Here is a 15,853-nt window from a genome sequence, read left to right as displayed (position 1 = left end):
TGGGAGAGGGTGCACTTAGATATGCACCTGCTGCCACTTGATGTGCCAGGGAGTTTTGGTACCCATGGGAGTCCCCTTCTCTGAGAGAATACAAGGGCATGATGGGGGAAAGGGTTTGTGAGGGTGGAGATAGAGAAGATGAGCAATCGGGGCTGCAATCAGGATTACAGTAAATAAATTAATGAAAAACAGAGAACAAAACAAACCTAAATACCAGATTAGTGACTAATAGGGGCTATGTTGAGAATGGATTATGGTGGGAAGCATTCTACAGGAGTACTAGATGTCTTATAAACCTTGGTTTTCTAAAGTCTGTCCCAAATGGCCTTGGCTGTAAGTTTTCATACCGTTTCAAGAGCATTTACTATTTCTTTGTCGATCTGAGTAAACCAGAAATAAATTTCTCATTAAGGAGGAATCTCATGTAGACCTCGGTGATAACTTTCCTAAGGCACTGCTGAAAGAGCTCCAGAGAATACCTCTCATCCTTATTTCTCCTTCTAAAACAGGAAAGTGTTAAACTTCAGCAAGGTCCCTCCTAACATGAGCATCCTGTCACTATTATGATGCATTTATACATGACTGCCCGATATGGTAATATCACTGAAAAGACTATGTGCTTGGGCTGTCTTTGCCAAAAATGGGTTGTGGTAAATAGTGGATACTTTGAACATGAAAATTACAGTGCCTTTCAAGTTTTAGCTGAAAGTACAATAATAGTGTAGTATTTTCACAAATATCACAATATAGTCAAATATTTTCCTATAAAATATTATATATATATAATATATATATATATTATATATAATACATACGTTTTATTTTCGAGACAGGGTTTCTTTGTGTAACGGCCCTGACTGTGCTATAACTCACTTTGGAGACCAGGCTGGCCTTTAACTTACAGAGATCTGCCTGCTTCTGCCTCCAGAGTGCTGGAATTAAAGACATGTGCTACCATACCTGGCACAAATGTTATATATTTTTAGACTTGAAAACTGATTGTGAAGATAGTAACACTGGTGTATAAATTTACAAAAATACAAGGTACCTTTCATAATAGATAAAAGGTATTTATAGCTATATATTAACTATATTCATATATATATATATACATATATATATAATAGGTATTTATGTTTCTAAGTTGTACTTTTTAAATCTGCTTTTAAAATTTATGTCTGAAAATTGGACATATGAAACCAAATATAAGCAATTATACTGTTAGATCTTTGATTACAATGATTGTGAGAAACAATTTTAGATTTTTACTTACCGACTGATGTGCTGCTATATATCCGTGGGCACTTTTGTCTGAAAAGTCACAATAAAGAAAGTTACCTTTGCTTCATAAATCCTACCTAAGAAACAGCTCATCATCAATTAGAAGGGAATTTCAGCATCAAATCTATGACAAGTGGCATGTTTCTGCTCTCTAAAATAACTCATATTAGGTCATAACCATATTTTCAGCAAGTTCCTTTATAAATCTTATTAAAGTCCTCATTTCGACTGGAATAAAGATACAGTATTTCCTCCTTTCTCTATATGCTAAATGATTTGCTCTACAAAGCCAACCCAGATGACTTTTTTCCAAAAATAAAATTGATCAACTAAATGAACTGTGTACATAAGAGTGAATGAATTCACAATTTGAGATTAACTTGGATACTTACACACCAACAAATGGAGTCACAACTTGAGATTAACAATGCCATTATAGTCTCTACCAATACTAAGACATTGATGGTTTCTTTTTTTTCCCCCTCAACTTGGGGACCTGGTGAAAATAACCTAATAAGCACAAAAGTTGTCCTACATTGTCATGACACAGGTGAATTAATATATTTCTAGAGATCATTGTTCATCCTTATGCTCTTACTTCATGACCATATTGAAGACCTGATGCTAAATGACTGACTAGATTCATACTCTTGAAGAGACAGAACTGTCATTGCTGATCACTGTTCCAACGAACAATTTCCAGCTAAAAACAAAGCTTCTAGCATTGATGTCAGATTCCCACCCCATCAGTAGGTTTACTTTGAAGCCATTTGCAGAAACTACTGAACCTGACATCGATATGCTATAGATAGTTTGGCTTCATCACGAGGCTCTGAGAACTGGCTGTTTGATACCATAGAATTTCTCTTACCTCCTGATGTGAAGCTCATGTACTTCTGATTGTTGACCGTTTCTTTGGAGTCGTAGAATTTGAGAACATCAAGAACAGCCTGTGGGTTCTTCTTCTGTTCCAGTTTTGTTATGTTGGACGTTTGGAGTAATCGTGCCCATTGCTCAGGAATTCCCTGTGGACAACCAAAGGGAAAGAATGGCTGCTCAGAACATTCATCAGAAGCATGTGCATGTTCCAGTAAAGTTCTGCACCAAGAAGCCCATGCTACCTGTTGGATTACACTTGGGAAACTGAAGTTACATTCTAGATTTAACGTTAGTAACTTAATAATGCAATCATTCTCTTCTCTAATCAAAACACATAGGTAAAACTAGGATCGAACTTAAAAAGGGTGGGTGAGAGTATGATTGTGATAAAAAACAAAAAGCGCATGAAAATCACCTCCATATTGACTCTGCTCATCCATGAAATGATGTTTACGGCTTAGCTTATTTTTTTTCTGGCGACTCAGGGCAGACATAGCAAGACTTCTCTAAATTTGTGCACAGCTTAGTATAGTGCAGATCAATGTTTTCTTTTTCTTTAATGTCTGGAGTAACATAAGCTCTTTTTTAGGTATCTTTTAAACAATATTCAAATAAAAGGAAAGCCTCACCCTTGGTCAGTTTCAACCTTTTGTTTACAAAATGTAATTTAGGGGCTCTAGGGCTTTATAATGAGGTCAAATTGGGAGGAAAGAAACTAGAATTTCGGAGGAGCAACGACCACTGAAACACTCAACAGTAACATTTATGCTGCTTTTGGGTGTTTTTCTTGCAGCTTTCTCCAGGGCATGCCTTCCTCCTTTCCTCCCCCTTGTCCTCCCTCCCTACTTCATTGGCCACATAGAAGTTGGGGACTATAAAACCATATCAAAGCCTTGTGAGAATTTGCAGTGAATAATATGAAGCACTTAGAACAGAGAGGGGGGAAATATTGAGAAAAATAACCAAGGAAAATCATTCAAAATTCCAGAGAGGTTAGCTTTACACCAAGCATTCAGTATTCTTTCCTGCACGTTCAACCTGCAGATGTCCCCAGTTTGTAATTATCCAACCTCCAAGAACAGCTTGGAGAGAGACATGGATACACTATTGCTGAAGTGCACCCAGACACAATTTAGATGACTTTGTCCTTTGAAGTCTCGGCAAAACAATGTGTGACGTGGGCCTCCAGAGTTTGGGAATGACAACAAAAAAGTGAGATAAGCCAAGCAACGACTCTACTGCACACACATGAACCTGCTACTGCAGTGCTATGACATCTCAAAGAAGCACTTTGATGCAAGCTTCTTTTGGGCCTGTGACGCACCTCTGGGAGCTTCCCTGGGCACATCTGTGAGCCATAGAGATCTGGCTGTAATGGACGTAAATAAAGAAAGAAAAGAAAGTTAAAACAGAATGTGGGACAACTTAGAAGGTGGGAAAAGATGAAACCAATGGGTCTGAATGGGGGAGGGTCCCTTTTAAAGTGGGGCAGTTATGGAAATAGGGGATTATTGACTAGACCAGGGACAGAATAGGATACAGATTTAAGAGAACAGAGAAAACAGCAGTGTTCCAAAGTTTGCATATATAATTACACTTTGGACCAGATGGTTCCTCCATAAATAGGCAACAGTAAGAATTACCATTAAGTGATTGGGGGAAATTACTAGAAAGCAGCAACAAGAATTTGGAGGGATAAAGGATGGCATCATGAAAAATTTCAATAATAACTTGTAAGTTGCTTTTATAATTGGGTCATTATGGAGAGCCAATGGTCATGGGATAAACTTACAAATTTCAGTTTCCAATTCTGATTCTCTAAGTTTCCATTTCATATTGGACATATGTGGCTAAAATTCAAAAGATGCCTATGTAACAATATTGAGCTTTATTCTTCTATATTTTATAGCTGAAGTCATGGGCAGCTTAAAGGAAATTATACTAAAGCCATCCTTACAAAGCCAGACACTATGCTTAGGTTTAGTATGCATTTATATCAGGGAAAGGGAAAACATTTCATTTCAATTCTTGCATGAATAATTTCCATTTAATGATATAGTCCCAAACCCCATATCCCACAAATAAGATCAGATATAAATTAACATATTTGTCTAATTTAAGATATTTCAAACATGCTTTGATCCAACTGCTTTGATTTGGGATACATGTCCTTGATTCCTGGCATTTATGGTTATTCCAAGCACAGTGAAACAACACTTTTACATGCATTCATCATCACGCAGTTTGATGCTAAAGCCTTAAGCCAAAAATTGGAACTCAGGAGCCCATGCATGATCCTAGTTCTGATTCTAAGTGCAATTAATAGCATTTGGTTAATACTGTAATGGCCAAAGGAGTTATTGAGTGTTACAAATACAGGTATGCATTGCACATAACCACTAAAGCAGACTTCACTGGCATGATCATTACCATAATCATTAGAATATTTATAGGTATTACACATTCCCATGGCCCTTCAAAACTTTTGGAAAAGTTGTGTGATAATGACTAGACAGCAAAAAATGCTGTCAGTTGAAGAAGTTCCTCCAGATAATGCTACTTACCATATGACTACAATGCTAACATAATTTCTCTTTTCTAAGGTGAGACAAACTAGTTTCTCAATGAGACCTGATTAGTGTAATTTGAGCATATGCCACAATGGCACATAATCAGAGTCATCTCATTACTCCAAATTGAGGAAATAATCTAAAAAGGTAGACAGCTAATGAAGACCTAAGGGTCTGAGCATCAGAAGCAGGAGCACATATCGATGCCTGTGTAAAATATACAATCACAAGTGGGTGTACATCAAGCTGGGGAGTGTCCAGTGTAGCCCAGGAGAATGGCAGCATGATATAACAGGCCAAGCATTTATCTTATCATAAGAAATGATAATTTATATCACTCATACCATTTTTCCCTCTGATTGACTTGAAGCGACCGTCACAGGTCTAGAGGTCTGGAAAGGGGAGTTCTGAAGTATTTGGGACAAAAATGGCAATATAATGGGTAAGGACTTGTAATAACTTAATACCCCAAATCTCACCTCCCATCCTAATTTTAGCTTTAGGGTCTAATTGTATGCCCATGTAGGTATACAAGGTTATATGAGCCAATTAGCCTTTAGGGTAATCACCAAGCAACATATCAAACTAGTGTTCAATAATTCAAAAGAGCAGACTCTTGTAAAACAACTTATCTATAGTTCAGCAAATTGCTCAAAATTCAACAATAATCAAATTTCACAGTATGATTTCCCCAACAGACAATAACCTAATGGTATCTATGGCAATTAAGATCCAATTTTAAATCCTAGCAATAGAAGTATTAAAGACTGATTATTTTTGTTAGTTTAAAAGTTAAATATGCTAGAATATTAATTGAAAACTGTAGGTTAAGATAATAAAGAAGGAAGAATTTGTGGTTATTTAAAAATGTATGTAGAATTAGCTGCTAAAGATCATCATGATGACAACAAAGTACTCCAAATTTCTAAATTTTTTGTCTGTCCGAAATGTCAATAAATTCCACTTAGTGGACTGTAAAAAGCCATTTTGTTTCAAATGAATTTTTAGAAGAGGATGCTGTTTGATTTGGTTGCATCAGGATTAAAATGGCCATCTACCACCTATTATCCTCACTCCACTCAGATTGGTCCATTGGGTTCTAATTCAGACCACAGTAGACAAGGCTTAGTTCTGCAGTCAGCAAGATGGTGGTGATTTAGTTTCCCTTTATTTCCATTCAGAATCCAGAAAGAATAAAGGGCTAAACATGAGGGAAACATGGCAAAAGATACCAAATAAGGCAGGAGAATAAAGTGTAAGTTAACCACAATGCTAAATGAGAGAACATTCATAGCAGAACCTCCAAAGGAAAAGAACAAGAAAAGAAATCCAGGAATAAAAGCAAATAAAACCATGAGAGGTTTAAACAGAAGAAAAGCATAGAGGAACTGAATAAAATGAAGCTCTTAAAGTAAAAGAGACAAGTTGCTTTTAGAGAAAACTATAAAGTTTGAGGGCTTTTCCTGTTTCAAATATCAGAAAATTAGCTAGACTTTCTTTGGATGTTTTTAAACACACAATGGTCAGATTATAAAAACTTTTTTTTAATCCAATGGGAAAAACAGTGGGTGGTAGGGTTGATAATCAGTTTATGGTTTCTAAATGTAGCCAAGAGAATGTTCTAGCAATGAAATAAAGGATAGCCTCAAAGTAAATGACATTTGAGTAACGTCTTTGACTAAGATAACAAAATTCATTAAATTGTAACTATCTCAATTTCAGTAGTCTCATTATTTTTGAACATTTTTTTCCTGCTTGCTACTGAGAACATAGAAATAATCAGCCTACAATAATTTATGCGGCCAAGACACTTACTCTGTTTCTATTTCATTCTTGCACTGCTTAATTCCAGAACTGAACAAATAAAATAATTTGGCTGTCAATTCACTAACGTAGCATAGTTCGTCAAATCAAATTGTCTTGCTTCTTTCCCCCTACTTAACCACATGACACAGTCCATTCACTAACCATTATGCTACAAGACAGGAAATTGGATTCTCCAACATCTATATTTTTTCTAGCTTAGCAAAACCAAGAGTTATTGTGGTGATTTTATCAAAGTTTTAGTTTTCTAAATTGATTGGGAGCTCTTTACTGTTTCAGAATGTTCATGTTGGTTGAGTTGCTTACTAGTATAGAACCATTAGCTGAAATATGGGGTCATATTTCTAGCAATATGCCTTCCCTCACTCATCTAATAAAGGGGATGACATTGTGTTTTTTGAGTACTGTAATTATTCAAAGAAGAAATAGATCTAGACCAGTCATATTCAGAGAATTCATGTTGATAATTATTATAGATGATCCATACATAATACATATGTAAAATAATCACATAACTACTAATACATATGTGATGTACAATTAACAATATTTCTTCCTAAAGCATGAGGATTGTGGTTTTGAATGTTTATAAAAATATACCTACCAATTATCTTTAAAAAATCTACATTTTTAAAATCAAAGGAGTGACTAGGAAAATTTTACAGAGTTTTGGTACTGTAGTTAGCCAATCTGTGTAATTCTGGTCCCACTGGAAAGCTTGACTTATATGAACTGCCTTCACTAGCCAAGGTGAATAAAGCATTATTTGATTCACTTCACATAATTAAGGAACAGGTTCAGGCAGGGTCTCCTTACCATAGCTACATTTTCTTTACCCTGGCAAATAAATATTTTCAAGTAAATTGAAAATTATGGGGTAATAAGACACTTGTGTTAGGATAGACAAAATAATTTTGTCAGTGTTGTTGCTCGTTTTCTATTTCTATGTATGACTGTCCAGGAAAAGTCCATCTTCAGACTGACAGTTTGGAATACAGCAATCCTTACTTGAAACCTATTTCGTACAAAAAATAGGTTTTCTTTTTCATGGCTTACAAATCAAAATAAGGAGCTTACTTACAGTGAACTCCCCGGTGACTGCATCAAAACCCACATGAATCGTATGCTCAAAGTCTGAAGGAAGAGAGATCTCTGGGCGTTCTTTCTCTTTCTTCTTATTGGCTAAAGACAAAATGTTAACATGTATTTATTTGAGGTATAGTTTTGGCTTCCATAAACTGCATCAGAAGGCTCATCAAAATGATTATAGAGAGACAACTGACTGATTGAAATATTAAGTTTAAAATTCAAGACTCGTCATTTTCAAGTATATATGTACCATGTATTTTAACCTCAGCAAAGACTCTATCGTTTATAGCAAGTTTACTTTAATAATTGATAATTATCCTTACTGAACAGTGCGAGGGGACTTCTTGGTAAGTCCAAATTGCTCTGCAGGTTTATATACCTTAGTGGCCATTTATAGTTCTTCAACTGTCAATTGTACTTGTTGAGAGAGGCAAATGGAGCAACCTCCCCTTGTTCTTGTTCCACTGAAGTTACTCCTGTGAACTGTCTTAGTTTCCATCATTTCTAATCTCCCATCCTTACCAGACATGGCTAACCAGACATCTCTCTATTTCCTTAACAATATGCTTTGCTTTTCTTCCTCATCAAGTAACCATTATTTCTTTGAGTACCACTGTGCTTGTTGTTTTACCTTTGATAATGATGCTTTTGTCCTTCTAAAGTTTTTCTCTACACATATTCTTTTCTCCTAGACACAAACCTTCCTCAAGGAACTCACTAATCTGGCTGACAGAGATAGATCAAAATAATGTAGTATCACATACTTTATAAGATTTGAGAAGAAGGCTTTTATTTAAGTAAAGAACAATAGAAAAATAAAAATATATAATTCATAATTTATCAAGATTCCCCAGAGCTCTGGAAGTGGTCCAGTTGGATGCAGAAGCCTGTTGAAGTCGTTTCATTCTTGTCAGAGAACCCAGGTCTGGATATCCTCTATAGAGCCCAATTCTACTTGAAGAATCTGAAGAAATCTATAAGACCTATGCTCATCAAAAAGTAGTAAAGATGTATACACAATTTTGCATTTTCTTACAGAAGTTCATAATTCCTCTGGATTCCAGTTGAAGAGCCCCTGTTATATGCCCCATGTCTTTATATCAACCTTCATCCATGGATTCTTTGCCAATAAATAAACTCTCCCCTCTTCTCTACTGGCTACACATTTATGACATACTGTCTAGATATAAATACTCCATGAGAACAAATCTCTATATAGATTTGACTCAAAGGGTCTTTCTAGAAAGTTGATTGATAGCTATGGATTTTTTTTTGTCTTCCTTTGAGGTCAAGTGTAAAAGGCAGTAAAGCCAAATTTGCTCCTCCTCTGTTTTTTGTTTTGTTTTGTTTTGTTTTTTATCTCAGGAATATGGTGCTGCTATCCAACTCGATTGGAGGACTAGCATAGTCTTAGACTCCTCTTTGGGGAGGAATGGAGCAAAGAAGAGATTATCCCGTCCCAATAGATGATTAGAAGAAATGATTATAAAATATACAAAAATGAGGAAATACAAAACATACTGACATTCATAGGACGGTATATCTGAGTCATTAAAAGTGTATTTTCCTTTGGTTTTTTGTTGTTGTTGTTGTTGTTGGTTGGTTTGTCATATAATAATTTGTTTGTTTTAGATTTATCTCATTTTATTATTATTCCTTAGATAGCTATTTGTTTTCTAAGGTATAGAAAAGTGGTGGATCCAGAATGGGAGGGGAAGGGAGGAACTGTAAAGGGTAGTACTAGAAGAAACCATAATCATGATATATTGTAGGAAAAAATACTATTTTCAATAAAAGAAAAAAACTAAAATAAAAAAGAGTTGTATATCTAAGTCATAATGTTGCCACATAACTACTAAGTAATCTTACATTGGCCTAGATAACAAAACCAATACTTTGGGAGCCATCTTAGATTTTACTGTGCTCATAATTTTTCATTTTATTCTATCTCCTGAAATAGTTTCAGAAGTTACTATCTTTGTCCAAGGCATTGGTATTTCCCTCCTGCCCCACTGTCTCCAATTTTGACCCACTGACTCATTTATTCTGTGACCCAATTCTATTCTTACTTTTAAGATTCTTATATGTTCAACTAATGACTTATGTATTAAAATTCACTCATTCAAACTTGGTATCTAAGAGATTTCATTACCTGATCACAGTTTACACATCTAGGTTCTACTGTTGCTATAGAACCCACTATCCACACTCATTTTACGCTTCCTGGATAGCCAGATTTTCTTTTACCTCGAAGCTTTTATTTGTGCTAGGCTATGACTTGGAACATTGAATTTATCACTGTCTCCATCTTCTGCCAGCTCTGTATGGATTACTCCAATTTGATTGTTATTTTTATTTTATTTTTGTTTATAGTGTTGGAGATCATATCAAAGCTTCAGAAACATTGGACACAGCACTTTACCAGTCCTTTTCTTGTTGAAGACTCTCTCTTGGACTTCCTCCACCCTATACTATTCTCAGTGTACAAACTTCAATGTCCCTCGTTTTATGGTCTCAGGGTACCACCTAGTATATATTCTAAGTTTATTAGTAAGCTTAGCACTTTCCAAATACTAGATTATTATATATTCTTTCTTTCTAGCTAAAATTCAAAACCCTTAACAACAATCTTCACCTTAACTCTTACATTCTCTAGCACCTGGATCGTGCCTGAATATTCAATAACCATCTTTTATGGAAGGCTCACCAGGAACAAATTCCATTCTCATTTAAACTATATACTCAGGTTTACACAGACAACAAAAGTCAGAACTAGTACTTGAACCTAATTCTCACTATATTCCAAGAACCTAAGCTTGTAATCCACATAACTGATGACTTCCTGGTTTCTCAAGAAAAAAAAAAAGCAACTATTGCTCTAACCCTGAGCAAATATGTAGAGATTTAATGGAGTTTAGATATCTGATTTTTATTTTACTTAACTTCTTAGGAATTCTACAATGAGTTTATCTCCCCTAAGAATTCTGGGAAACTTGGTCATGTATATTAAAACTCATGTCAACTTAGTTGGTGAGCAAAGATTCAACCTGGTTAGCTCAAAGTTTGCATTTGCAGGGAACAGAAATTCAAGTGACCATCACTTTCTATGTTTAGCCCCCGTATTCTGCCAGACCAGAGAGCAAAGCCACAGATTACTGGCTGCATCACAAATTGGAAATGCCATTTGGCTTTGGGACCATGTAAGTATGAATAAATTTTCCCGGTTACCTTAGGGCTAGCTAAACCTTCCAAAATCTAATATTTTGCCATCTATATCTATTCTATTAGCATACAAAGAAACAAAAGTCTCTCTTGTAATCTATTATCCCTTCTCTACACAATCCCAATATTCTGTATTCTCTCTAGCGCTAGACCTTAAACCATTAAGAAAAAACTGTCTTCTGCATTAAAGCTATTCATTAAATGCTCTCCTTATTTCTTGCCTCAGGCTCATAAATTTCTCTGTACATCACCATTATCTGGGGAAATCTATGCTAAAACTAATGTGTCACAGCCCTACCCTAGATGCGTGGATTGTCACTTATCTGATGAGAGTGAATGCTTCCTCAGATATCCTTTAGGAAGCTGTTTATTCGTTTCTATCCCATGTCCATTCCACCTGCCAGAATGATGTTATATTTTCTGTCATTTTATTCCAAAGTGTTTATTTGAGGTCAATAGTTCTGAACTTGCCTACAAATTACTCTCCTTTTGAGGTGATTGCCACACTCGCTTCCTAATCATGCCCTTGCATTCTTTGAAGAGTTTTGACTTCCTGGCTTCCATTCTAATCTCTATACTGGCATTACTCTGAAACAGGAGATGTCAGTGAGTAACTTCTTCATGCCCTTTCCTTTGAGGGATCCTTGACCTTCCTCAGATCTGTTCTGTGTCATTTCCTTTCTATTCTTTCAATCCACTCTCTACATCATCTTTTAAAGGAATGGTTCTCAATCAGGCTTTACACCAGAATACCATGGAGATTTATATACAATTTCAATGACTGATGTCTACTTAGAACTGTTAGAGATAAGGTATGGCTAGAGTGGAGAATGCCTAGTACTCTGGGTGGTTTTATTAGCCAGAATGACCTTTTCTCTGAAATATTCAATCCTGTATTCTCATGCTCTAAATCGAGCTTCCGTTTTTACTAATCTTAAAATTTTGTCAAGCCCATATTCCTATATCATTTCTACAATGTTGTCAAGAAACCCTACATTCTCTGGCTCTCTCTATTTTGAGGCAATTTTACCACCTCCCTGGCCTAAAGTTGATGTAAATGGCCCCTACTCTATAGTCTTAGGAACTCTCACCCCATGAGCTCTTCTAGCAATTGTCTGACAAAGCTCTACCCTGACTTAATACAACCCTAAACTCCCTCCATATCTATCCTAAAGTTTCTAAGGACTGCCAACTGGAGGAATTACATGACAGTATGGATTGTATTATTATTAAGATAACAAACCCTAGTCAGGACACTAATAATTTTTGGACGATTATTTTTTGTCTTCCTTCTTCAGTCTTTCCCTTTCCTCTGAAACTTTCCTTTAGGCTTAAAAGACATGTTGAGATTTCTCCATTCAAAAATAAATAAATAAATAAATAAATAAATAAACAAACTAACTCTTCAACTTCCTCATTCCCATAGCTTCCTCTTGTAATCACTCAGCACTTCCTTATGTGGGTTAAATGTCTACAAAAATCAATTTATACTTTATCTCTTACTTGTCCAACAGCTTTAATATCTCCCCGAAGGCACACATTACTCTCTCCTTTTCCCAAGTGCTGCTTTTCACATTATAACCACTGTCTTCTCAATAAGAACCAACATCATTGATCATAAATGTCTAGAAACTCCTCTACACAGCTCTTTCATAGAATCCAGTTCTATATTTTGGGTTTCTCCTTTTAAGGACTTATTATAAGAGGGTTTTCCTGTTGGTTGTTTAGATCACATTCACTACAAACTGCCTTAGGTCACCTCTCCTCATCATCTACTCTCCCTTGAGTCAACTCTTCAACACACCTCCTTTATTTCAGCATCTACACTATCGATAGGCTATAGGTACTTTCAGCTTTGCTTCAGCACAATCCCAACCCCAGTATAGTTAACTAGCACTTAGAAATATCCAGTTAGCTGCCTCTCTGGCTCTTTATGGCAAATATTTCTGAAACAACATGAAACTACATTTTCTTACTTTCCTACTTCACCCTTCTCCAGCTCCTCTTTTTGCTACCTGATCCAGTCCCCACTTTTATTAATGCTCCTTTCTAAATACTGCATCTGTATTTCTTAGACTATTTCTAATGGCACTGATCCCTAAGTTAGTCATTTCTGATCTGCATTGTTCCTCCAGTTACATCATGCCACCTCCCCCTCCCATCCCTCATACTAGTTAGTCTGAGTTTCTAATAATATCCATGAAACGATGTGAAGCAGTGTTTCATGCCTACTGCCTTTGCCATGCTGCTCTTTGTTCTAGAAAAGCTACTTATTCCTTACATGTATGGCTAGCTACACTTTTTGTATACTTTTAAATACTTTTTGTCTTAAGGCTAACCTCAGTTATCATCTTATTCAAGAAGACTTTTCTAACTGCTTTAACCTTCAGTCTTCAACCAATTCCCCTTTCTACTACTCTTCTTTTTCTGTCTACCATAGTAAATTCTAATCATTAACCAACTTGCCTCTTACCAATCCATCAATTTCTTAAAGGCAGGAATTATAATTATACCTTCTTTGCCCCTGAACTGTACAAGACTCAATGTTTCATAACAGATCAAATGAATGCACAAATGAGTGGATGGCTAGATGGCCTTTATTGCATGAAATGACCCTATGGAGACAGACCATGATTATATGCTGTGTGTTATTAACGAAGAAATAATGACTCAGCTCCACCAAGAAGACCAAGAAAGTGAAGGTTATATTATAAAGTTATTTTTATAAAAGAATTTGTTGATAGTGTCATTGATGTAACCCAATTGGAGAAAATGACTTTATGTTCACCTAGTCACATTTCTTGTGAGATGTCACTCGTGTTAAAACATATATTGGTAACATAGTGGAGTAGAATTCAAGGGACAGAAACAACAGCCTCCCCTAGGTAAAAACCCTCAATAACACTGTTTACATTCTTTGATTTGTTTTAGAAAAGTGTCAGGTGAGTCTTACTTGTTCTAGGACCTACAATTGCTACACAGAATAACAATCAAGTTCCTTTCATTTTCTTTGAATCAGTCAAGGCTCAGATAGGAAGTAAGTATTTAATTAAGCTTCATTGTAGTGACAGATTATGCTAGTTGATATATTAGGAACTGAAGCAATACTTTAAAGTTGCAAATTAACTGGGAGATTGAGCTTAATAAAATGGAACAATATTACCAGACTAGAGAAAACTAGGAATTAAATTGGAATAACAGAGAATAAATGTTTTAGAAGAAATGTATCTTTATGTATAATAAATGTATCTGAGTGAACTAGAGGTAGGAGTAAGAAACGAGTCACAAGGACCAGATCGATAAACAGTCTATAAGGAAGCAGGAAAGACGGTAGAAGTAAAAGGTCAGAAGAAAGCATACAGCAAACTTAATAAGTGAAAAGACAACAGTAAACACATGGGGAATAGTCTTGAAAATCAAGAAAGACAGAAAGATGAAACTAGAGATAATGGTAAAGAATGTGTGGGAAACATTTCTCCACAGGTGGGTGAGCTAATGGAGCTTTTCTGAAGACAAGTAAGTGCTGTGCTGTTAAGGTACTTGGTAGTAGCAGGCTTTGCTCAGGCTGAGAATGAATGGTGGAGATGCAATGGAGGAATGGAAGGACCTACCTATTACTACATCTTTCACTTCTAATGTCAATTACTAGGTATTTCCTATAATCTCTCTCTGATTCTCTGCTTTCCTCTGTCCCTCTCTCCCTTTGTGTACGTGTGTTTGGGTATGTATGTGCATGCATGCATGTATTGATTTTGCAGTTGGAAACTTTGTGAGGATAAGGAGCTTGGTCTCTTACAATGTTCACCACTGTGCTGGACACATAAAAAGCCAACACAACTATTGTCTGGGTGAAAGACACGAGCAGTTTAGACATGCTCCAGACTGTCTTACTTCTGAACTGACACATCAGTAAATTACATTTGTGTTTAAAGTCAGAATACAATTCAGATCTATGGATTGTCCACTCATGCCCATGTCTCTATTTCATGGTATTCCATGAAGTCCTTTGAGATAATGGAAATCCAATAAAGCAATTTAATAGTCCACTTGAATTGGAGTTCCCACAGATTTGAACATTCCTGGGAAATAGCTCTATCCAATAACCATTGGCTTGATGCAAGAAATCTCTCCCTGTCCCTTCTGCTGTGTATTAGTGAAGCACAAATAGCCTGTGCAAGCAGGAGGAGCCACTTTTGGCAAGGGAAGTGGGCATGACCGGGTTAGAGATCCACCACACTCACAAGCTATTTTATAACTCAATGTCCATATTTTTTTCTGGGAAAGTTAGGATGGAAAGACATAAAGACAATTTTTAAAATTTATTCATTTTTATTTTACGTCCATTGCTGTTTTGCCTGCACGTATGTCTGTGTGAGAGTGTTAGGTTAGATCTTGAAGTTACAGACAGTTATGAGCTGCCATGTGGATGCTGAGAATTGAACCTGGGTCCTCTGGAAGAGCCATTTTTAAAGTGTTATCTACACTCTCTGGATAATAGCATTCATTTTTCCTAACAGGCAATTCTTCGTGAGTTTCTCCTTCTTTATCTAGGTGAGAGACGCTTTCTATAAAAAATATGGCCTTTGTGGTTTGTGAGATTTAAAATACTTTATAATTAACTACGAAGGATAGGGCATTAAAGATGAAATTGCTGCTCTTTGACTTCATTTTGCTATCATTTTGTTTCCTCTGATTCACAGTCAGGGAGCACGGTGTGCACTGTGTTGTCACTTCCAAGTGGAAAGCCTTCTGAAGCTCTTTTTATACTTGATTAAGTATCTCAGACTAGTTCTTTCTAGGGCAACAATAGGCCTACAGGTGGTGTCAAAGAAGCAGGTGCTCTTTGTGAAAGCAATAATCCCAGGGGGACTGATTTCTGCCAAGTGTCTAGTTCCTGATGCTCCAGCTCTACATACAAATATCTTATTTGGAGGAGACCCACAGGAATCTCTTACCTCCTGAGTTCATGACATGTAAATCTTTCCTGC

General features: G+C 36.1%; 1 protein-coding gene across 4 annotated transcripts in view; it reads right to left on the bottom strand.

Annotated features, from left to right (window-relative positions):
- Pak3 (p21 (RAC1) activated kinase 3) overlaps positions 1-15,853 on the bottom strand; it is a 105,190-nt gene that overhangs the window by 56,575 nt on the left and 32,762 nt on the right. Inside the window, exons 2-6 of one of the 4 annotated variants that reach the window (XM_028767475.1) lie at positions 7,636-7,736; positions 5,075-5,137; positions 3,485-3,529; positions 2,153-2,306; positions 1,274-1,311 (exon numbers count right to left, since the gene is read on the bottom strand). In XM_028767475.1, the coding sequence (XP_028623308.1) occupies positions 1,274-1,311; positions 2,153-2,306; positions 3,485-3,529; positions 5,075-5,137; positions 7,636-7,736 (401 nt within the window). The remainder of the gene's footprint in view (positions 1-1,273; positions 1,312-2,152; positions 2,307-3,484; positions 3,530-5,074; positions 5,138-7,635; positions 7,737-15,853) is intronic. The other 3 variants (XM_028767476.1, XM_028767477.1, XM_028767478.1) reach the window with 3 other exon arrangements.

This window comes from Grammomys surdaster, unplaced genomic scaffold (assembly GCF_004785775.1).
Source record: "Grammomys surdaster isolate TR1022 unplaced genomic scaffold, NIH_TR_1.0 173, whole genome shotgun sequence".
NCBI lineage: Eukaryota > Metazoa > Chordata > Mammalia > Rodentia > Muridae > Grammomys > Grammomys surdaster.
Note: the sequence above shows the minus strand (reverse complement) of the source record. Positions and strands in the feature narration are given on the sequence as shown.